Consider the following 24,236-nt stretch of genomic DNA (forward strand, 5'->3'; position numbering starts at 1 on the left):
AATGTTCTCCCAGGGTTTTGGTTGAGAAACTTCTCATCTCTGCACTGCTTGTGCTTTGATTGATCTATACATAGATACAATGATTGGACATACAAAAGGCACGGAGCTTTCTATTTTCCTGTCCTGTTCTCTATCCTTCGCTGAAGGAGTGGGGTTTTCTCAAACAAGTGAAGCACCAAATATTTCCTTTTTTATTCAACTTTGGCAGTACGAAAACCCTACTTTAAGTTGCCAAAATGGAGTGAGTCAGTTTATTTCTATCATTTAATGCATTCACAGAAGATAGAAATTTAGACTTACGTTCTTCAGTGCACATCAAAATCTAATGCTTGACAGAGAAGAATGCTCCCAAAGTCGCACATAATTTTTCTGACAGAATCAGTATAGAAACTACAAATGTATAATCAATGAACTCTTACAGAATGATTAACCGTGGCGTATCCACTTGACGTATTTTTTAAACATCCTTTCACGGTAGCTCTCATGTACAAATGTGTACAAACCTCTGAGTAAGATGCATTGCAGCTAACTATCAATCAACACCACTAAGAATGCTTCTGAAATGAGAAATCAGATAGTGTTATGTCGATTTCATGTTGATTACTAGTCGAGTTTGGTTGTTGGGTCGATCCCTCTTGTCCTGTGGTATCCAAATGCCTGCTATCAATTCCCTGGTTCTGTGGGGATTGCAAGCCTATGACTGCCCACTGTTCATTTTCACCATCAGATTTCCTTGGAGAAGTGACAGGGCTATCGAGGCTCCTCTGTCGGCAGTGGTGCAGGAGATGGATAGGTGACGAGCCATGCTCTGGAGTTGCTGGTGCGGTTCCAGAGGGTGTTGGGTTATTTGAGTGTTGGCTGTGCCTGACATGCCTCCTTGCACCATGGTGCCAGTGCCTCAATGCTGTTGCCACTCGATCATGGAAGATGGTGGGTTTCATGGTGGATCCCATCTGCAAAACAGGAGAAGTATCATCTCAATATTCATTGAAGAAGAGCCTGTCTTTATTTTTTAGGGGAAAAAATCACTACTGTGACACTCTGCATTATTAGAGTGATACGATCAAGAATCCACAAGTCCTAACCTGGGTTACTAAGGCGTAGAGTGGCAAGGTCACATAACTGCACAAAATCTGTATGATGACCCTGGAGAAATGAGGAATATGCTCTATGTTAGAAGCTTGTTTGGGGGACGTTGGTGGAAACCGACATTCACAATGAAATTCGATCATCCATTTAATAGCGCTGGATGGATCGGTGGCATTTTAAATCTTCATTAGTTGCCACGTTCAAAACCCTATCTGTGTCTTGATTGATCGAGACTCACCCCATTGCAATTCTGATGATGATTTCTTCAGGCTTGTAGTGGAAGCAATTCTGCACCTTGAATTGCCACTGAAAGCAGAGTTAAGTGGAACAATTAGCGAAACTATTTCAATTGCATGACAAGTAAATACAATACAGAAGTTAGCCGAGATCTTAGACAAGTCTCAGTAGGCGAAACTTTGATCATTGGAGTTTTTATTAGGTTATTTTCAGTAGCGTGCACTGCATGTCCAAACTAGGAGGCTTCAAAAGGCTATTTAGACATTGTCTCCTTCCCAAATAAAACAAAGAATTATTCCCTCTATTGGAAAGCATGTTCAGTGATCATGTGATGGTTAAACTAGGGGAAAGCGCTCGCTGAACTGAAATACTCACTGTGCTCCAGGCGAAGAAAGCTAGTTGAAAAGCATTCTGCAAAGAAAACAACGCGAATAACTTGTAAGCATAAAATGTGATCTGAGATGATAATATACAGGATTTTCCAGTATCACAGAAGTACAATCAGTGAGAATGTAGTCTGAAAAAGCATCCTTCACTTGCTAATGCCATAAACATTCATTATGGGATGCATTCAGTTGTAAAGGAGTTTTCTAGTTTTTGCATTCAAAGTTTACCAAAAGCTGCTCTCCATTTTCTACTTCTCTAATGCAGTCCTCAGTATGTCTATTTTGATTTTATATATCTTCATACTCTCTGCTCTAGTTCAGAAGATTATTAAGTTCAACTTTTCTTGTCTCCTCTTCGAGGACACTCCAAGGAGCCTATTCTGTGCTCCTTTTTTTGCCTAATTTTCAAAGACAATGGGGCGCATTAAACTTATTCTTCACAAACACTGATGCTTGAAAGTAACGAGATGAAGGAAAGTACCTGAAATAGGACAAAGTGAATTAAAAAGAGGATGAAGCGTGGCCGACCGAACCAGAAAAGCTCGTCGCCTGGCTGAACCAGTGGTGTACCCTTGACCACATCCCCTCTCTCTTGAATTCTTAGTCCCATTTCTGTGATAATGACTTGTAGCTTGGTTCCTACCATCAGTATTATCTGCAAAAGTAAATTTATACTGGTCAATAATTTGTAGTGTATTTACTAAGAACTTGCGAAACCAACTTAAATGGATGAAGTAAAATATGTCATAGATCAGTACTTACTATCAAAGAAATGAATGGCAACCACATGTAAGAGTACCATCCTGCAGTTATAGGGAAAAGAACAGTCTTTACTCATCAAAAGGTTACTGTAGCAACTCTAATGCAAATTTTAATTACCAACATCAACATAGAAGAAAAAGCTTTTCATTACATCTTAGCCAAAAATAGAGACAGATTTCATGTCTTTACGCTAAAGCTGTCAAAGTTATTTGAAATATTAAGACCAATTGCTCAAAGGTAAGATTTTTGGTTGCATTATGATTTAATAGAATTTTAGAATGAAATAGAATTCATATGTGACTCTTGTCCGTCTATTGCTTTCCCAATGATACATTGGACCTTAAATTACCACTGAGATCCATTTAGCTGATTAGCGAACTTGCTGATAAAGTAATCTTCTATGACATGATGCTAATATCATCTTTTGCAGAAATTTTCTTGTAGCAATTGGTCATATGTTCGAAGCAGAACTTACCATGTGTATTGGACAGCAGGAACAACACTGCAGTGAACCATATAGTAGGACTGCAAATACAGAGTTAGAATTTTTAGTTGCATTATCAAATGAATAAGATATAACGGCGATAAGCTTTGGTGAGGTCGAAAGCACGAACCTTATCCCAACAACCACTTTGAAATCCTCGTCGAGTGACCTGGAGATGTAATTCTGGAAGTCAAAGCTGGGTGCATTTTCGGGTGCTAAATGCGCCTGCAAATACATATCATCAAAAGATGAAACTCAATTTTAACTGTCTCAAAAGCGATAATTGATTTTTCTGGGGTGATGCTTACCATGATAAAGCCATGCCTCAGTACCATGTAATCAACCTTTGTGACTGATCCAAGGAATTGTCTGAAGAAGCACACCTGGTGCAGAAGAAGAAACCCATGTGAGATATTCTTCCCTCTCAGCTCTTTAATGGAACATTAGTACAATATTTCTCTTTGGAAACTATCATGTTTTGCGGCTCATTTAACCAAAAATGAAGTTTCCTTAGTGCTTTTCTCTGAGACTTGACTAATAATTGATTCCCCATACAAGTAGTAGATTGAAAGTCAATGTCTATTGTGTACAGAAGACAGATTTCATGTACCCCAACATTATTAAACAAGTTACATTTATATCTACATAACAATTTAAAGCCGTGCTTTCACATATTTATGTCCATGGCAGAGAAACGATTACGATTAGAGAAAATTGATAAAGCCTAAGATTGACTCACAATCCAGAGGGAAATTGGTGAGCGGCTCCAAAAGCTCAAGTGTCTTCTCCCGAATGATGTATCTCTTGCGAACCTGAACCTCTCTGGATCTGCAACACAACATCATTTTATAATGCCAGTTTCTACTCCACAAAGCGGCTCTAAGTCGCTGTCCCATGTAACTGACGGTATAACTACACAGCGTGACCAGTGGACCGAGTTGATGTAAAATTGTTGCTTGAACATTCACTTGGGCCGATTACCGGTTGAATGACAGCCTGATATTTGTGTATATCTGTCCTTATAATTGCTTAAGTAAAAAAAAAAGTAAAGTTTGCATATTATTAATCATGAACAAGTAAATGTTAGAAAGAAAAAGCAAGTCAGATATTAGAAGTTCTCTTGCCAAGTTGATGGCCCAATGAATGCTGGTCCACTAAAAAATTTCTCCTAGAGATGCCTACACCCATACGGCATTCAAGAGTCGAAGATGACACTGACCATTGTAGAATTGGTATTCAGTTGTCTTTGTCTCATTTTCCCACACTTTCCACTTTCTCATCTGCAAAGCAGTTAACCTGTCAGACAAACACAGAGAGACAGACAGACAGACAGACAGACAGACAGACAGACAGACAGATTACCTTAAAGGTGCCGAGAGCCAAAGTCGTAATGCCGTAGAGCACATGGAAAATGGCTAAGACAAAGATGAAGATGTGGAGCTGGTGTATCCCGTATGCTGTAACAAACGCAACCTTCCCCTGTAACAACGAAGCCACATTCTTGTCTCGTTAAAGACCTGAGTTTTAGGGGAAAGAATGCCCCATCAAAATAAACCTTCAAGAAGACTTATTCATAAAAGCCAAAGTGAAGAGGAATCTGTCAGTCGTTGTGCATTAAGATTCAGATGGGAGAAACTAAAGAGCTAGCTTGCCTCTTCTTCCGTGCATTTGTCATATCCCTTAGTGGCCAAACTCCGGCGAGAGATGGGCCCGGCGGAAAAGTCGAGGAGTCTCCTTCCGTTAGGATAAATCTTGCTCAGCTCCTCCTCGCTACAAGGAAGCCACGTGTATGCGATATTTTCCGAAATGCAGATGCCCGCAATGTGTTCTTGAAACACAGTGAGGAGCAAGGATATGAACCCCAGAAGCATGAGCTCTGCACATTAATTCCGCAGGACGTTGAGTCTCATACTCTAAACATACACGTCTCTGTGCGCTTAAGCTTTCAGATCGAGTTCTTCGCTTAGAAGTTCTTAGTACTTGCATCACTAATCCATTTCAATTACATTGAACTATTGAGCGTCGCACGCGTTCGGATTGAAAAAGTTTCTGCCAAATTATGAAGGTACCAGAGAGAGAAGAATATGTATATGTACCATTTTTAACCACTTCAAGGGCTTCAAAAAGTGCTGGCTTGCGTCTATTCTTCAGCCACTGCAAGATGAAAAAGAGCGCACCCTCACTTAATCTTTTCCACGCAGAATTTCGATGCGAACAAACAAGAAGAAAGAAAGATATATTTTTACTTTGCACATGCCACGTAAATGTAAACACGTACCTTGCCCAAGAGGTGAATGATATGTTCGATGAAGATGGAGATGGCGAGCAAGACGACGCACACGACCGCCACACTCCACGTCGACGTCTTCTGCAAGGTCCGCTCTTTGAAGGGTCTTTCCATTCTCTCTCTCTCTCTCTCTCTCTCTCTCTCTCTCGGACGACGACAACGACGACGATGAAGATCAAGAGATGGTGTCGACAAAAGGAAATATTAATTTCCAGAAGAGCTTGATGAGTTCTCTTCTCTTCTTCCCGGGTAGAGTTTGGAGCTCTTGGCTAGCGTTGGTGCTCTTGAAGAGAGGGTGATCTTTACAACTTATAGACGTGACTGATATGATAAAATATATATAGAGAGAGGGAGGGAGACTCTGTTTTATATACTCCACGTACCTCTTCCTGGCAAGAGACGACCATTCAAAGCTTTGACTCTTCCAATTGCGCGAGAGACCAAGAGAGAGGGACAATTCACGCGGGCGTTTGACTTCATCCCGAGAACGGAAGCTTAATTATCTACGTCGCCTGCGTAAATATCCGCCAGAAAAAATAGATAATTAATTGGATTAGAGACTTGGCCCGAGGAGATGTACACGTATATTGCTAATCTCGTTCTTTCCACGAAATTCCGTGCTGCATTTCTTGATGTTTCTGACTTCGAGGTGGCTTGTTCAATGGTTTCCATTCTTGTGCCTTTTGCTATGTTCTTAAATCATCTTCCGTCATGAATTTGATATGATTCTCTCAGATTCCCATTTTTTTAAGTTAGAAATCCTTCCTCCTTTTTAAACCGACGGCCGCTCAATCATTTGCAAAAGGTAGTCGAGTTGACTGATAAAACTTCAATAAAGAATTAAGCCCGTGAATACAGGCGGTGTTAGGCTCTAATCATGTGCGACCCGTCTCCTTTGCGTCCCTCGCCTCACAAAACGTTGTCTCGGAGAGGTTGAAGCGGTCACCCGGGAACGATTTGACCGAACTGAATGTAGAAAATACGAATGCAAAAAGAAGAGGAAAGAAAATTCAGACAGAATAAACGACCAATCGGTTCGAAATGTCGTGTAATTTTATACCAACCAATGAGATCGATTGTCGAAGGAACGAAATTTTGCTTCCGATGAAGCTGACGGCCTCGTTCAATGCAATCTTCTAGTTGCATAACAGAAGTCGGAGTACGTTGGCCTCCTGTTTATCACAACTTGGGTTCATTGCGTAATTAGTGAGCCCTTGAGATTTTTGCATGATTAATACACGGATGATCAAAATATAAGCATGACCTAATAATAGTCATGTGACCGAGAAGAAAAAAGAGTTACCTCATTATTATATGTTCCATGCAATAATCCCATACACGTGATGAATTATTATATTAACTTTTGAAAAACTGGTTGAATAGCTAGCCACATGATTTGTATCCCATTCAAATCATAGCGTCGCGTGCTTATACTAGTCCTTAGGGGGGAATGCCCGTCGCTCGGTGGGGGAACCTTTCTTGATGCAAGTGGAACGATTTGCGGATGTCGCCGGGCATTCTGTGTACAGATTCCACGAATGTGGATAAGGTCAATTTAATATTCACAGAAACAAGCGCAAGGAGCCGCCGTCGAAGGTGATAGCGGCCGGCGAACCAGCCGCAATGGATGAATGCGGGGTTAGAAAGGTCAAGAAGAGTGGGACATGGCGACATGCGGCTTTGCTGTTGACCGTCGACGTTGTGGTCCTCTCGATGATGGAGGGATGAATCGGATGATTGAACGACTTTTCCGATTGAAGGTGTTGGCGTGGACGAAATCGCCACTCGGGTTGGCATGTAATCCAAGCTGAAATCAATTCCCTCTTTTGGATGCCCGAATTTTCCACGCGAAGTTGATTTGGCTCGGCCGTCCGAACCAGATCGAGCTCTTTTTCCGATCTGTTTCCCTTCGATCGATCGGTCGATCTTTTGACCCGTTGGCTTGAGGCAGGCCAAGCAAGGGAAGCCCGAAACGTACGTTGCAAAAGGGACTGATACTGATACATCCCAAGTGGTGCCAAGGTGGGGTTTGGACCGTCGGCAGTTTGCATCATATCACTAACGTACTTTCCTCATTTATTGTTTGATCTATATCTAGATTTTGGTAACGCCACTTGATAGATTCCGGTCCATTTCATGCCTCGTGTTCTCTTTCTATCTTATCTAGATGGCCGACATCCTGAGATTTCTAACTTTTGAAGTTCTTGTTTAATGGATTAAATTATTGCTTCATAGGATCATTTGTTATAAGCATTCGTTCGATATGATGTGATTGTTTCGGATTCATTTTTTAAATACAGAATAAGGCCGCTCAATCGTTTATAAAACTGAGTCAAAGTGACTGATGATGTCAGATCCATAAGCTCGAGAATCACTGTGGTGTCAGGCTCTAATTATGTGCGACACTCCCCAGCACACGACAAACATGTTGTCTGCTGGAGAGGTTGAAGTAGTCTGCGGGGAAAAAAATTGGCCTAATTAAACGTCTAAAATACAAATTAAAAGAGAGGAAGAAAGAAAATTCAGACCACAAAAAACAATCGACAAGTTAGAAATGTCGTAAAACGTTATCGCGACCCGCGACAAATAACCAAACGAACAGATTTCGCATGACGACCTCCTTCGATGCATCTTCTAGGTGAAGCACGACAGCAATTAAAGCCGGTTGGCCTCATATTTATTCCCTATTTGATTCCGTCGGTTCGTTCATGACCTATGACGCGCATAATTAATGAGTCCTTAAAGGCTCGATGAAATGGTATACCGCTTGATATAGGACCATGTGATAAAGAGGGAAAGAAAAATATACAAAACCGATAAGTATTAAGACCATGTTTAGTCGTCCGGATTTCTAATCAAAATATGATATGAAATCTATGAATTTTGTTATATCGTACTCATTATTTGGTGAACTGCAGTAATTAAATAGAATATATTTATATTATCTCATATACATTTTTTAATATAAAAGACATATCAATGTAAATAAACCTAAAAGTTTACAAACGGAATAGTAAAAGTCTCTCACAACACTATTCCCTAATTTATTTTATTTTGTTTTGTTTTGTTTTGTTTTGTTTTTCCACTCTTTTAAAAACTATTTTCTTTATTATTTATTTTTTCACCTTCCATCATTCTCTAATAAAATTTTATTAAATGGTGAACTGTACTAATATACCTAATATACAAAAATACATAAAATATGCAAAATATAAATATATATATTGAATTTATATTATAATATAGAATTCAAGTCGCGTATAAATAAAAATAAGAGTAAATTTAAAAAAAAAATTATTTTTTTGTTGTTTCGAATTTCTTATATCGAGTTCAAATATTTTTTATCTTGAAATATATTTTCAATTTTGTTAATTTAAAATTTTTATTATTCGAGGAAAATAACTTTTCTATTATAAATATTTAAAATTCTATCAACATTTATCTTACCTCACCCATTAGATAATTTTGTCCGGCATGTATCTCTTATATTCGATTTTATCCTATCTTGAATAAACACCAAACGTAAGATTAGATCAAATTTATTTTATCCAAAATTTTATTCGAACCATCAAATGCAGTCTAAGTTCAACATGCATTCCCGTAAAATCCGAGCGTCCTCTCTATCAATTCCACGATTTGTGGATAACCCAATTTAAAATTAGCAGAAAACCAGAGGAGGGGAGGCTGCTGCCGTTGCAAGCGAAAGCAGTTGGGGACTGAATGCCGGTCGTGTCTGGTCAATTCCCTCTTTCTTGGAGAGTCGGTAAGCTACAGCGGCCGCGCAAATCGGGCGGTGATTTGTCAGCACGAGGGGAAAAAAGACAAGTCGTTCTTGAAGCTGAAGCGCTGCGGTTTGACTGCAGACATGGGGTAAGCTACAGCGGCCGTGCAAATCGGGCGGTGATTTGTCAGCACGAGGGGAAAAAAAACAAGTTCTTGAAGCTGAAGCGCTCCGGTTTGACTGCAGACATGGGGTTTGAGCTAGAAATGTGGAGAACGAGGATTATTTGGCTTGCTTTCGATAACGGATGTTGCCCTGCGACATCCCTTTCAAAGCGGTCCTCTTCGTATGGAGAAACTTGGGGACAAAATGCAACTTGGGATGGTACTGGCATCCACTTTCTTTGCAAGTGTATCCCAAGTTGAAATCGCTTTAGGCACCCGTGACCCACGAAATTGATAGATCCGAATGGTGCTGAGATGGATTCCGGTCCATATTGTGGAACCTTCGCTTCGAAGCCAGTCTAACTATGCACCCAAAATTAAAAAAGGCGACTCCCTTCGTGTGATTTTAAGGCCTATGGTACCTCAACATCAACAGAAGTTGTTCGAGCATATGACTTGTCGGCTTTCGAGAATACTATTGCCACTTGACATTTTGAAAGCATCAGAAAGTTCTGCAAGATTCCTTTCTAGAGCAGCACAGGAACCTCAAACTAGGTGGTATGGTAATAGTTTTCGCCTCATCAACGATCGTCCAAAATTCTTTTTCGTCTCTGCCCGTCCCTCCTAAGAGGTACTTTAGAGAAGTCGAAAGAATGTGAATAAAATTCCAATGTTCATCCGGCATGAAGCCAATGATGAATGGCAGGCCGAGTCCGACACCAGTTCAAAAGTCATTATACAGGCTTACTCATAATATGTAAAAATTAGTAAATTCTCTTCATGAAGTCACTAGACCTAAGTGGGTGGCCCAGCCTATAAAGAAATATGCTCATCCAGCATCTCAACGACGACGACAATCAAGCAATGTGGGCTCTCGTTGGCGGTGGCGAAATCGACAAGGCATGAGGAGCGAACAAGTTTCATTCGGGAAAAACTAATAGTGACAAATTGTCAAAGGAAATTGATGATATGAAAGATTATCATGGCCATTTGGGTTCTGTGGAGGGAATTGTGCGGAGGTTCAAAACCACAATCATTTAATAAGAACATGAGTGAGTTGAGAACAATTGATGATTCAATGGATTAATTGGAAGGCAAAGAAACATTTCGTTGTCGGATGCATCTCTACATCACTCAATCGTTGAAAGATAATAGAGTTTTTTTTAATTATTTTTACTCAATTAGGCTTTATCCCACTCTCTATCGCGGATTTCATATTTGGCATCTCTCCACGTATATCTAAGTTTATCCAATTTGAAAAATGTTTCCTAATATTGGATAGGATAATAATTATCCTATTTGAACTCAAATTCCAACTATTAAATGCAGCCTAATGGATATCTCTAAGAACAACGGCACAAGTTTCAAGACTGCTCTTGGTTGGGCGGTCAAGCTTTTCAAAAATATTCCTCTTTCCCTCCTTTTTACTAAGGCTTTTGAAGAATGATCTTGGTAACATCGTTCCCTGCCCATTATAAAAATATTTCCTTTTTGAATACACTAATCATACATGACACGAGACACACACTGCATTGATTATAACCAACTTTTTTTAAAAACTCTTTCGGAAGAAGACGTATACTTCTTCTTTTTTCTTTTTTTTATTCGAAATATCTCTATAAAACCGTTTCTTTATTTAAATAGGATAGCTTATAAAAACAGTAAATATTAAAGCTGTATATATTAGTATTACTATACTAAAAAAGCAATAATAAAGGAAGACAACGAAAGGGTTTTTTTTTTCTAGCCCTACTTTTGATTCAATGCAAGATAGTGATTTTACTTTTTCAATTGGGAGAGATGGCTGACTGGATTGGTGCATAGGTGTTCCTTGATGATTGGTGCACCTTTTTCCTTCTCTCTTTCTCGGCTCTACCTACTCCTGTATTTCTTTAATCCTTGATGCATCCTCAACTTTCTATTATTGGGCCCGCAATCAATCGTATACCCACCAAAATTTTACAAAAAGGTGTTGCTACATTAACTGTGGATTTCTAGAGGGAAAATTCGCAAGTATATACAAATGTGTTGCGCTTAGTATATACAGTTCTTGGATGTACTCGTGTCCTGTTTCATCAGCAGCCATCTCTAATACGGATCAACAACACCTGAAATCCATAAAAAGAAAAACCCATTATGAAAAAGAACCAAGGGCAAAGCAAATGACATTAAATCACGGCGTGTCCAGCAAGGAATCATTGCTCAAGTCAATTCACTCGATCAAGCCGACCGCACGCAAAGACACGGCGAAAACTAATAAGAGGTCTCGCAAGATGAACATCAAATTTCGTGAAACAAAAGGTGTCGGCACATGTCCGAAGGGCATTACTTGCGAGCGAAAAGGAAAAGCAGATGGGGACACTTGGGGTAAATCTCCAAGGCACCCTTCAAATCCCGCGTCCAAAAAGGCAGTCGGGATTCGAATTGAAAGAGAAGAAGAAAGGAACTTGAGACATCTGGTGGATTCCATTTACCGAAAAGCACACCCCAAGTATGAACACCCCCGAAAGCTTTACTAATAAATTAAGAAGGTTCAAAAGCCAACGACTCTGCAATTTTCGTTTCTTATAAGAAGGTTAAATTTTGTGCGTGCGTGCGTGCGTGTGTGTGAAAGAGAGGGAGAGAGACAGTAAGTGATGCACAGAGGCACTCACCAACAGTAGTTCGTGGGTCTTCCGTGCCATAACTTGGTAGGGTCAAATCCGAAAAAGTTATAGCGTTCCTGTTCTCTCCTAGCGTTCCGGAAGGCGCAGCAGCTGACGGAGTAGAACAGAATGAGGAACAGGAGGACGAAGACGTTTAGGAGCGAGACCTTGTGCCACGTCCTCCTCGCGTCCTCGAGCGCTCCCGCCTTGCACGAGTCGCAGTCGTAGCACAGCATCGCCGGGCCGTTGTTCCACTTGTAGCAGTCCGGGTCTTGCGGCACCACCGTCTGCACATTGTACACGCAGGACGTCGGCGGCTTGCAGCATCCCGACTGCACTTCAAAGGCAACATTAAGTTTAGCTCAATTGGTAGAGAACAAATTGAGCTACGCATACCAATCCATTAGGTCGTGCTCTTACTTGGATGAAATTAGAGTGCTTCTCTATAAACTAACTTTCCTAAATAAGAATCTAGATGGAGATTAAGGAGAATGCATGTTAGACCATAGCCTAACCTGTATAGGAGACAAATCCCTTGTCGAGTAATCAGTAGGCGTCCAAGATGCAATCTTCTTGCAAGTCCCTGAACTGAAAATGCAACTCTTGATTTTCGTCCAATAGCGAGGGTCCTTGACCCTGTCCCTCAGCCACGGCGAGTACGCATCGAGCTTGTACTCCTCGTACTTGTGGCCAGGGACCTCCACCCCGCCGCCCGGTGCGGTGATTACAAACCCGAACGCAGTGAAGGCCATCAAGGCGACTATGAGGCACAGCATGACCACCAAGTAGAGCCAGAGCGCCGACACGATGTGGAAGCACGCCCCAATGAATCCCACCAGGGAAACGATGAGGATGACGAAGCCGATGATGAGGAGGGGGGTTTGGAGGGTGCGTTGGCAGGTGGTGCCGCTCCTCGCCATCCACAGGCCAGCTCCGATGATGGGTATTGAAGCCAAGAGCGAGAGGAGGTTCAAGAAACCGACCACGTTGTTGCTAAGGAAACGGGGATACACCATTGTTGAAAGATACTATGAGTGTCTTGTGTATGTGTAAGGACCAAGGGAAGGCGATTCTAATGCGATGTCTTCTTTAGCTTCCGCATTTAAATGAAGGCAACAAGTCCAATCGCGCCTTTAACTTTAGGGCAAAAAGCTTCGACAATTCAAAAAAAATCATAGCTTTGATCTGCTTTTCTTGTCTTTTCGGCTTCCGTGTGCTGGGTGTTCAATTATAAAACTTACATCGCAAACATGAAAACGACCATATTCAATCCGCACTTCTTAGTCATTAAGGAACTCGTGAAATGAGTGCACCTTGTTTCTTTCTTCCTTTCTCTTTTTCTTTTTGAATAGTATGAACCGAACAAGAACACTAAGAAATCGGAGACAAACAATCGAAGTAAATGCAACGCGGCATTCGCATCCTTTTCTCATTTCATTTCTATGGAGAGAGAGAGGCTCTTATTTGACGACATAGAAATTTAAAAAAAAAATAACAAAAATAAAATTAAGGAAGGACGAAGAGATAAAAATGAAGTGAATCTACAAATTTTTGTTTTTTCAGGGGGGGTGTTGGGAAGGGGCTAGAAAGAGAGGCCGGGCAAGGACTGGTTTTTCAAGAAATGCCGGAGCAAGAAGAGGGCGACCCTGGGCTGGCCCAACGGCACCTCGTGGCCGGCGCCCCTCACCGTCGAGTACGTCAGGCCCTCGTACTTCTGGCTCCACCCACCGACCTGGATCACCACCACCACCACCCATCACGTCAGATTCCGCCATTGTTCAAACGTAAACGAGAGAGGAGATAAGGGTGATTACCTGTTGGAGATCATCGTACCAAGCGTACCAGCTGGCGGTGGTCTTGAGCCCGAGAGCTTTGATGGAGTGCCTGGTCGCCGACAGCGGCAGCACGGCGTCGGTGTCGCCGCTGGTGACACGGCGTTCGAAAGAGGTATCAGAACGAGCTCGTGGGATGAGGAGGAGGAGGAGGAAAAAACGAAGACGAGAGCTGTACCTATAGACCCAGATTCGAAGGCCCGCGGCTATGAGCTGTTTCAAGATGGGGAGCATCGATTTCGGAGAATCCGTCCAGTTTGCCCGTACCACCCCGCTGCAAAAAATAGAAACGATGGATTACAATCCGGGTCGCCAAGTGTTAGAGGAAATGCGGGAACGAGGTTTCGAGGGGCCGAGGGAGCGAGCCCCCTTGAGCATGGCGAGAACCTGCAAGGGGTCCAAGGATGAGGGATGCGAGTGACGTTGGCGTGGAGAGCCCTTTGGACGCTTCGTCGGTTCATGTACTTCTTCGTGTACCTTACTATGCACTCCTCGTTCCCTCTGAACTTCCATGGCTGAGATCAAGGAGAAAGATGATGAGCTAAGAAATCACGGTACTTCGGTAGAACCCGAAAACCAAAAAAGCTCGCAGTTTTCCGAGACAAAGTAGGACCGTATGGTCGTGCCGACTGGGGAATGCATTCACGAGATTTACCCAAATCCCATAATCACGAGCAAGGAGTAATAATTGGTGAAATTCGTATTGACTTTTGAACATCATCATCTCCAGATCGCACTCTGCCTTTTCATGGCTATATTTTTTAGGTCCAACTAATCCCTTGCATGCAACTTCCACCTAAAAGTTTTATCTTGTTGACGATGAATCACGATTCGGTAAATAGTGGGTAAGAGCTAAGTATATGGCTGTGGCTGCTACATGGATGAAAGACCGAGATTTTTCTTAAAATTTAAGTGAAAACATACAGTAAGCAAATGAGGGAAGATTAGTGGAGACATAGCGTGCTCGGCGTTTCTTTTCCTTTAAAACCTAATGATGACGTTGACTTCAAGATCTTGACTGAATACTCAACCCATCGCAGAGGCTATCACAACCAATGTCACTGTTAAAAGCAAACCCATCTAAATCAAGAATCAAAAAACAACTGAAAAGTGGATGGGTCCGTTTAATTGTCAATGATCTTGAACTGTGATTTCCTTGATACATCGAGAACAGTTATAGAATGTTTTGTTAAAGAAATAAGGGTAGTAAATTAGTGGCTTTTTGTCTAAAAATATGTGATTTCAGTAGGCTCACCAGGGACTGGTCCAGACTGTTCTTGAGCGTGCCCGTTGCTGGGCAAGGGCTTTTATAAATGCTGTAAGGGTCGATACTCCCAAACTCGGTAAAAGCACGGGTTTGAGCCGCATTACACTTGTTATGGGGAAAGAGGAATGAATCGTGAGGGCAAGATTCATTCAGGGCTGCGTACGTGGAGTCCGATATCAACCCATGGTTCCACCAAAACTCGAACGTGCCGACGTTATCGTAGAAATCATCCAAGAGTGGATTTCCCACCTGCCCAGAAACACCGGATCATATAAAGACACGAGATATATCGATGTCGACCTAACCTATCATCTCTTTCTTGACATAAATCAAGATACCTAGTGATTTTAACATAATAAAATGTCATATTATGTCAGCGTGATCGTGAGATCAGATGGTTCTGTGTCCTTCGCATTCTTTCTAGGCGAGAAAGACAAAGAAGAACCTCTTTGAAGTCGAGGACAACACAGTGACGTACCATGAAACCTTTGAAGTTAAGAACCGGGTTGCTGGTCCCGTTGTTGTGCTGTGCAATGACCAAAGACAGCTCAGGAATGTAATGACCTGCAAATTACAGAAAGCAAGCATCAATCAAAACAAAGACCGAGACGGTTACCGGAAAAAGGCGGTGCATGGGATGGCTTTGTACCTGCATAGCTTTCCCCAGCAATGTAGAAAGGCCTATGCTTGTATTGAGGGAACCTCTCGAGCCAATTCATTAGGAATGTGAAGGCATCTTGAGCTGCACAACGAAAACAGCTGGTAAGAAGTGTATCTTTGCCTAGACCGATGAGGGTGAATTCGCGATCTCAAATGAGATTGCCCATGAGGAGTCGATCCACAGTCAAATGGATTCAGATGGTTTGATGAACCAGAGTTTACAGGGACCAATTCATTTGAATGCAGAACTATTTTTGCCATTTTGATTTGAGAGAGAGAGAGAGACCTGTTCTCTTGTCACCAGGGGTGTATACATCAGAGGATGTGTTGGAGTAAGAAAACCCCACGCCAGCAGGAGAGTCCAGGAAGAGCAAGTTTGCCTCTGCAAAATCAAACCCCATCACAATCAAACTGCACATGAAGAACTTACGACGTAGAATCGCTTTTCATGCACATTGCACCCCACACATCACAATTCATACCCGCTCACCTCTGTTCCAAGCATAGGGGTTGAGATACAGAGTCTTGCCATTCGGCCTCACACGAAACGGCCCCACCTCCTCAGACGCGCCGTACGCCACCGAGGAGCAGCCAGGCCCGCCGTTCAGCCATAGGACCAGCGGCTTCGACGCCGGGCGAAGATGGCGCGGCACCTCGATCAACCAGTAAAACAGAGCCCTCCCGGCACTCGGGTCCACCGTGACATAGCCAGCGTACTGAGAGAAGGTCACATTCGCCGGCTGTCCTGGCAACTTAACGATCTTGTCCTTCTTTTGCTGGACATTTATGGAAGTCGCAGAAGTAAAAGATAGCAGCAAGAGCGCAAGCACTAGAAGAAGGCGAGGCAAAGAAGCAGAATTCTCCTTGCTCATCATTGGGTTTGAAGAAACGTTCCTGTTTAGCTATTGGTCAGCTTTTGGAATGGAGTTTGCTTCAGCTCAGTGGAACTTTTGTGAATTGATTTCTAAGTGATGCCTTGGGAATTTATTGTGCCATGTGAAAGGTCCACAGGATTGTTCCGAGATGGCCAGGATGCAATCATTTTTATACTATTGAGAATGTTGCTTGTGAGAAGCGATTTCTTAGCTCAACTGGCTCTGACTTTTTTCCAAAGGGCAGGCAGCAATACTTTATAATTGACGACGGGCTGAGGGTGACGCCCGGTCAGCTGATACTAGGTGTGGTTTTTCTCTGTATATGCTCTAGATGTTTGAACTCGAGAATAAAACAATCTCGAGATCTCGACCTCTCCAACTAGATGTTTGAACTGTTCTCTTTTTACCTCCTGCCCAAGCGATATTTCTATCTTTTGCTGGGGAGGAAGGAGGACCGACAGAATTATGATTGCTATGATTTCCCCATCTCACCTACTCTAAGATACTCAAAAACGCTTGTTAGTTACTACTTAAGAAAATGGCCTTGTGGGGGATCAGTAGGTCTGGATGTACCTAATACATTGAACAGAATGTCATTTGGCTACTGACTTCGATGTGCACGTCTCTTTTTTTAAGCTTTTTCTTCAACTGAAAACGCCGGGCGTGAAATTCGTGTTGTGGAATTTTATGCAGATCTCCATTGCTCAGCTCCTGATATGATCCGCGGACTTTAATTAGGACGGTCTGAACTTAGTTCACCAATCCATTCAGCAAAAGCAGGCGGAGATGAACCTGCGAGAAACCCATGTTGCTGTCAATCTCATGGTTTGGAAAGTTCTTGAATGAAACAAATTTCACGTAAGACCCTCCTCAGGGAGGAGCCATCATTAGATCAGAAACTCACTGGATCCCACCCAAAGTCAAAGCCATCGAGATGAAGGGCTCATCGTGGACAGTTGACCTAATAACGGATCTCTATGAAGCATGTTACACTGTACTGCTATTCCCATTTTTCTTTTTCTCTTTCGCTGGATCAAAGATAAGCCCACTGTTCATTTGACTAAACCCCCCTCCTCTGACCTTTTTTAAGTCCTTTGATGGCGCCGTTTAGTTTTACAACCATCAGGCATCTCTTGCGAGTTACGGACCAGATGCCCCCGCCACACCAAGTGGGTCGTGCGGTTTAATCCACAACATTCATCGTGCTGATCCATCCATCGAACGCCTCTCATCTTCTGGAGATGGACGGTCGACGTCATCTTCTTGACGTTTCCTGAAGAGGGCAATGCTTGTTTATATTATTTTAGCTTCTTGGGAATGAGTAGGGCATTTTCTTGGATCCGGAGAAGGCAGCTCGCGCACCTCGTGCCATGCCCCAGCTCACGGGCTTTCCTTCTAGGCTATAGAAAGCTAGATCCCTCTGACGAAATCAAGATTTTTAAATGAGGAAGACATAAATAAATCCACCCATTTGCATTGTTAAGTCTCTAAATCATTATCGGATCAGCGCATAAACTACTTTGCTCGAGTCTTGAGCCCTTCAATGAATTCTCTTATCCCCATATCGGCCAGTATGCTCATGAGTCGTGACTTTGCCAATGAATTCTTATCTCCATATCGGCCAGTACGCTCATGAGTCGTGACTTTGCCTTTCCGTCAGTTGTTTCTTGACTTTTTTTATATGTTTTGAATTGAATTATCGTGTGGATGTTTTTTTTTTTTTTTTTTGTGACCGAGGATCCGCCGGAGCATGCCCTTGTCGGCTTACACCAATTTGGGATCTCACGGGCTTCCTCGGTGGATGACCTACAGTGACTATACCTCGGGGGAAGCTAGCCCTGCAACCCACCGCCAAGCTCCCCACTTAAATCGTTAACAACGCAGAATTTCGAACTCTCGACCTCCATGCGCTGGAAGGAGTTGATCTTAACCAACTGCACTGCCCACGAGTGAGTAATTATCATGTGGATGTTATCTTTCTTCTCCACCAAGATTATTGAATACGATAAGAAAATCACAGATAGAACGGATGTTTAAGTAATTTTTGACGAAATCAAGACCCCCAAAACCCCAAGAAGCAAGGTCGTCGCAGTTAAGAGAGCAAATATGAGTCTTACGGTACATTCATCAATAGGAAAACTGCAAACAATATTCTTTTCCCGCTGGCTTTTATAGGTTAAGAATTTGATGACTTCAATACATTTCATCATGGCACTGTTCTTTCTTCTGATGACCAATAATCTGTAATGAATGGCCTACATAATTGAATAGAACTCCGCAAAGGAGGCAAGAATCAATAGGCACTCGAGAGGAGTGCATCTTACTTATTCTGTATCCTCTTAAATAGAAAGAATTTTTCCTGGTTTTCATCAGATATTCACACTTAACTGCACCCAAGTAACGGCTTCTATCTTCTCATAGGCTTATTCTCCAAGAATGATCTGAAAAGAATGAAGGCTTGTCGAGGACGAAGGAGCGGAACCTCGTGTCCTGCTCCAGTCACCGTAACAAATGTCAGCCCCTTGTATACTTGGCTCCACCCGCCAACCTGTATCACCAGAAGAAGCTTGAGGATAAGCAAGCACATCTTGATGGAATTCTCAATCAACTTTCCCTAAAACTGATTTTGACTGGTTAATATTGACAAGAGAGTCAACAATCAGATCTGTTTTATCTGTCTAGGATACTGAAAGTATCGCCCGTGAATATTACATGATTTAATAGCCAGGTGATATCTCAGAAGAGAAAGAAGTAGAAACGTTGTCAAGCACCTGTAAAAAGCTGATTACAGATAAAGATTGCAAGAGCAAAAGAGAAATTCGAGTTTGTTTAACCGCAGACAAGTAAAAGAACAAAGCTCGATTAAACTGTAAAGAGTACAGACCTTTCCATTGTCTGTCCATGGGTACCAATTGATAACAGTGGCAAGCTTCAAGGCATCAATTGAGTATCGGCTTGCAGTGACAGGAACGACAGCATCAGTGTCCCCACTGGAGAGATTTTGATCAGATGTCAGATTAAGGATATAACAACTAATACTGTAACATGACACAATAAAACCCAAAAGACAGCCGCAGCCAAAAATGAATTTTGAAACATATGCACCAATAGAAATGGTAGACAGACAAAAGTTGAACAAGTCATGCTCAGTTTTCTACCCTTTTCTTTTTGTTGGTACGTTTAAAAAGCGGATTTTGACTCCATTGCACTTTCCACGCAGCTACTAAAAGTTCCACATTTTCTATGGAGTCTACTATTTTCATTCTCGCTTATATTATCTCCTCAGTCTTCAGTCTTTCTTCTATTATGTTTATACATATTCTCACCCTAGTTCCCACAGTGCCTGTTGTACATTTTCCCCGTTAATTGAGTATGGTCTGGGCACTCACATTCATGGTAAAGATTTAATCTAAAACAATTACATGAAATAGTACTAACAATTTGCAGGAGGCCTGCTTAGACATAAGCTATGCTTGAGAAGACTTCCTTGAGCACCTCACTAGATAATCATTCAAAAGGAATCTCCCAAGGTAAATAGAGGAACCATGCCACGGAAACAGAGACTCAAAACTAAATCAGGCCACAGTACATGTTACGTTATCACATTCTAAGAGGAAAAGAAGCTGTTGAAAGATTGATAATAGCCAATAGGCCAACTGGAACAGAAATGCGCTACAACAACGAAAGAGGAACAGATTCCAACAAGGGATGATACTTTAATCATCAACGGTTGCCTCTACCAAATCAAGTACTCGCTATCTGGTTGTGCAGAAGATAAGTAATATATTTTAACGACTATCAAGTGTCATGATCAAGGATTTCTTCAAAAATAAAAAATAAAAATTATAGAAAGAGAACAGTGGGATGCACGAAAATTAGCTGCACAAACTTGCCTGTAGACCCATATCCTCAAACCGGCTGCAATAAGCTCTTGGTAGATAGGAAGCATAGAAAGTGGAGAATCTGCCCAGTAATTCCCAACGATATCACTGTAGACAACAAAATTCAATAAATTAGCAGATATAACTTTTGCTTGGCGGCCATTTACTATATGACTGGCACATATTTGTGATCAACTCGAGAGCAATATTGCACCTGCATGTCTTCCATGCATACGGTAGGCCAGTCACATTTGCATGAAGTGCCTTCTGCACTTCCGGTTTATTGAAATAAACCTCAGAATACCTCTCTGTACAGGGATCGTATGCTCTGGACATCCATGGCTGAGTATAGGAGGCAACAGAGAATTTGATTTAGAAAAATTCACTAGGCAGTTTGCAAGATAGCAACAGAGAAAAAATCATGGTATGTCTTTGTGACAATGAGAATTTCAATGTAGAGTGTTAAGGATGATGAAACAATAAAAAGCTTGAATCTGCAGAAACACTGGGCGAGGGCATGACGGCCTCCATAGGACTCTGTCAAAAACTCTTGAATGAGAGATATTAAAGGCGAAATCCTTGGATACACCAGAGAAGTCACCCATCCAATGAGGGTGAGACTCAGTAAAGGGAAGGCTTTCAGTAAAATCACCAATCCCATGGGTGCTAAAGGATCTCAGTTGAGCCAATAGAGTATGTCATTAATGGTTACCAAGCTCTCCAATATCTTATGGAGAATCTGAACTAGAGTAAATTCAGGATCTAGAGTAAAGCTTAATCATTGAAGGTCGTTAAGCATTTGTCAAATCCACTTATTCAGTTCAAGTGAACATTGTCCAGAATAAGTACTTACATAGTGACCCCTTAAGTTGTGCCGTAGGGATGAGGTACTATTGCAAGGTCGAGTGAAAATACTGTAAGGATCAATATTTCCTTGCTCCACGGACGCAGCATCAAGGGCCTTCATGCAGTCTGCCGAGGGGTGCTGCGAAGATCCATGCGGACAAGCAGCTCGGAGGGCATGGTAGGTAGAATCAGAAATCAAGCCATGGGTCCACCAGTATTCAAAAGTGCCAATTAGATCATGATAATCATCGGTCACAGCATTCCCAACCTAAAAAGGGGTAAAAGGAAAAGTAAAGGATTGATGATGCCAGGACTATCATTCTTCGAATTTGAGATCAATATCTATGATTACCAGGAATCCCTTAAAATTGATGATTGGATTCCGAATTCCCTTATTTTTTTCGAAAACGAGTTGAGACAGCTGTGGAACGTAATGGCCTGTTACAAATAGAATATGAAAAGTTAGATCGGTCACTTCCCACATGGAGACTCATTAATGACAGCAAGAATCGACGAAGAAGAGCTCCGAAACCTGCATAACTCTCCCCGGCAATGTAGAAATCTCTGTGCTTGTACTCTGGAAATCTTTCAAACCAGTTGACCAGAAAAGCGTACGCATCTTCAGCTAAACCATGTCACATAACAAACCAAGGATGTCAAACTCGAACTCTGCATCTTCTAAGCTAAAATTCTATGAATGTACTACAGATATACCGACGCACTCGAAACTAACCAGTTCTCTGATCCCCCGTGGTGTACAAATCCGACGTCGTGTTGGTGTACGAGAACCCGATGCCCGCCGGAGACTCGAGAAACAGCAAATTCGCCACTGTCGCAAGCAAATTCAAACAAAAAAAAAAAACTCTAATGAGCTGCTATATCTCTGTACCGGCGGAGCAATCGGGAACGAAACCAAAATCAAATTCTCATTCCACCGCACTCACATTTGCTCCAAGCATACGGATTCGAGTAAAGCGTCTTCCCGTCGGGCCTAATCCTGAAAGGCCCGATCTCCTCGGCTAATCCGTAGGCGACGGAAGAGCAGCCGGGCCCGCCATTGAGCCACAGCACGAGGGGCCTCGACTCGGGGCGGCGGCTCGCCGGCGACTCGACCAGCCAGTAGAACAGCGCCCGCCCGGCCTGCCGGTTCACCGTCACGTAGCCGGAGTACTGGGCGAAGCCGGCGTTCGGGGGCTGCCCGGGCAGCTCCCGATCCTGTCCCGCTCCCGCTCCGGCGAGGCGGAGGCGCCGGCGGCGAGGGTGGAGAGGAGCGAGAGCGAGAGGGAGAGGCGGAGCAGCGCCGCGGAGAGTGGAAGGCGAAGGCGAAGGCGACGGCCCATGATGACGGCACGAGCTGCGCACGAGATCGGGAGCTGAATTGACTGCGGGGGGGGTGCTGATGGGGACTTGCCCTTCGTGTAGTGGGGCGGGATTTATTGGAGAGAGAGAGCGGGAGAGTATGTTCCAATTCAACCGCGAGACGGGGATATTTCCGGGACCAGCAGGTCCAGATCCCAACGCGCATTCACCACCTCACAGGAACTTGAGGAGATTCCATGTGAGACAGGGAGAGAGAGAGAGTATTAAAATTTGGCGATGGGGAATGATTGATTGGGATTTCGTTGTCAACGAGAGAATTATTTGTGGAAGGTTGGATTATTCGTTTTATCATTGATGCCTTTGAGGAAACGAGAAAGATGTTAACTTTCTGTTTATTGCCATTCCTTGTTTAGGCATGAGCGTCATTAAGGGGGTGCATGATAAAAATTATTTCTGTTCCAAAATGATTTTTCTTTCCGAGCAATTTAACAAAAACTTTGTTTGATAACGTTTATCAAATTTTCATTTACGTAATAGATTTCATTCCGAAATAGAAATTAGGGAAAATCAATTTCGATTTCTCCCAACCCTAATTTCACTCTTCTCCCTCGTACGCCTCTTCTTTGCCTCCTGCTCCGCCTCTTCTCTGCCTCCTCCTCCTCCTCCGCCTCTATCTCTCCTCCGCCTCTTCTCTGCCTCTGTTCCGCCTCTCCTCCGGCTCATCCACATCTGCTCACGAATCCAGCCCCTTGCCGCGACCCACTGTCCCCGCTTGTTGTCCGAACACCCCTCGGCAACAGATCTCCTCCGCCTCTCCTCCGCCTCCGCCTCTTCTCTGCCTCTCCTCTTGCTCATCAAACGAATTTATTTTTTGAAATATAAATTTTATTAAGTTATCAAACATATTTTTTTCCTCAAAACTCATCCGTAGAAATAGAAATAGAAAAATTCATTTCTGTTTAAACTATTTCTGGAACAGAAATGTTATCATGCGCACCCCTAAACTCCCACGGGAATATAAAGCCCAACCTTCATTTATTAAAGAGTTGCAAAATCACGTCTTTTAAGCAATTCTCCCGAATCTTGCCAACTTGAATAATTTAATACCCGTGGAAAGTTAATAGGTAATGGTGTCCAATCCTGAAAAAAAAAATCGTTTGCAGGATAATGCATCTGCCAAATCAACAATGTCACACATATTCAATAATTATGGCACTAAACGAAGAAGTTTATGTAAAAACACTGAAAATCCCCTTATTTAGTTGCCCAATACCATCATCTAGGACTAATACGTAAGCTAGCAATTGACCAGCTAATTTCTCGCCACAAGGCTTAACCCAGTAAGCTAGCAACTCAAAAAGCGAGATCCAAATTTCACAATTAAATAGACAGAGGCTGAGCACGTGGCCATTAGCAAATATTTACTCACCAATTGTCCAACAAAATTTCTCACCAAGATAACGATCCTGCCAAACCTACATCCATTCTAGGCACAACCTAATACCTAGTGAATATTAACTTCTAGAGAAAAAAGTTGACAGTCGAAACCTAGCACAGAGGCCTACACCCCCATCAATCTGATCCCACCCTGGGAAAGTAACTATATGGTGTGAGCCACGGATTTTTTAAAGAGTGGGTCCCACGATGGTTTCTAATAATTTGGACGGTCAAGTAAGCAATTATCGTGGAGTCCGTCCATGACATGCCTTTACTTTTATAGGGGTCCAAAAACTATTATGTTAGTAAACTCCCCTCCATATATCAAAATATATAAAAAGAT

General features: G+C 42.5%; 4 protein-coding genes across 4 annotated transcripts; all 4 read right to left on the reverse strand.

Moving 5' to 3' along the window:
* Nucleotides 1-335: 335 nt before the first annotated feature.
* Nucleotides 336-5,570, reverse strand: LOC104455835 (MLO-like protein 2). Its single transcript, XM_039316559.1, has 15 exons — nt 5,237-5,570; nt 5,055-5,112; nt 4,611-4,834; nt 4,321-4,437; nt 4,178-4,238; nt 3,698-3,786; nt 3,267-3,341; nt 3,089-3,183; nt 2,950-2,999; nt 2,475-2,515; nt 2,194-2,367; nt 1,702-1,737; nt 1,328-1,395; nt 1,086-1,146; nt 336-953 (listed from the first exon to the last, which is right to left on the reverse strand). Exons 1-15 carry the CDS (start codon nt 5,357-5,359, stop codon nt 546-548), a joined length of 1,680 nt encoding a protein of 559 aa, XP_039172493.1. The 5' UTR covers nt 5,360-5,570; the 3' UTR covers nt 336-545.
* A 5,216-nt stretch (nt 5,571-10,786) lies between these two features.
* Nucleotides 10,787-12,931, reverse strand: LOC104454206 (tetraspanin-5). The gene is made up of 3 exons (XM_010068991.3): nt 12,291-12,931; nt 11,785-12,107; nt 10,787-11,238 (listed from the first exon to the last, which is right to left on the reverse strand). Exons 1-3 carry the CDS (start codon nt 12,789-12,791, stop codon nt 11,229-11,231), a joined length of 834 nt encoding a protein of 277 aa, XP_010067293.2. The 5' UTR covers nt 12,792-12,931; the 3' UTR covers nt 10,787-11,228.
* Nucleotides 12,932-13,171: 240 nt separating this feature from the next.
* On the reverse strand, nt 13,172-16,765 carry LOC104454205 (serine carboxypeptidase-like 28). The gene is made up of 9 exons (XM_010068989.3): nt 16,025-16,765; nt 15,821-15,916; nt 15,524-15,616; nt 15,353-15,438; nt 14,863-15,123; nt 13,995-14,122; nt 13,786-13,881; nt 13,590-13,698; nt 13,172-13,507 (listed from the first exon to the last, which is right to left on the reverse strand). The coding sequence occupies exons 1-9, from the start codon at nt 16,407-16,409 to the stop codon at nt 13,358-13,360; spliced, it is 1,404 nt and encodes a 467-aa protein (XP_010067291.1). The 5' UTR covers nt 16,410-16,765; the 3' UTR covers nt 13,172-13,357.
* A 1,736-nt stretch (nt 16,766-18,501) lies between these two features.
* On the reverse strand, nt 18,502-22,678 carry LOC104454204 (serine carboxypeptidase-like 27). Its single transcript, XM_010068988.3, is given in 10 exon segments — nt 18,502-18,957; nt 19,294-19,399; nt 20,303-20,398; nt 20,505-20,632; nt 21,144-21,404; nt 21,489-21,574; nt 21,669-21,761; nt 21,870-21,965; nt 22,081-22,347; nt 22,350-22,678. Coding segments are annotated over 10 exon segments (1,401 nt in total). The 5' UTR covers nt 22,477-22,678; the 3' UTR covers nt 18,502-18,816.
* Between the last annotated feature and the right edge of the window lie 1,558 nt (nt 22,679-24,236).

Source organism: Eucalyptus grandis, chromosome 7 (genome assembly GCF_016545825.1).
Source record: "Eucalyptus grandis isolate ANBG69807.140 chromosome 7, ASM1654582v1, whole genome shotgun sequence".
NCBI classification, from domain to species: Eukaryota; Viridiplantae; Streptophyta; class Magnoliopsida; order Myrtales; family Myrtaceae; genus Eucalyptus; species Eucalyptus grandis.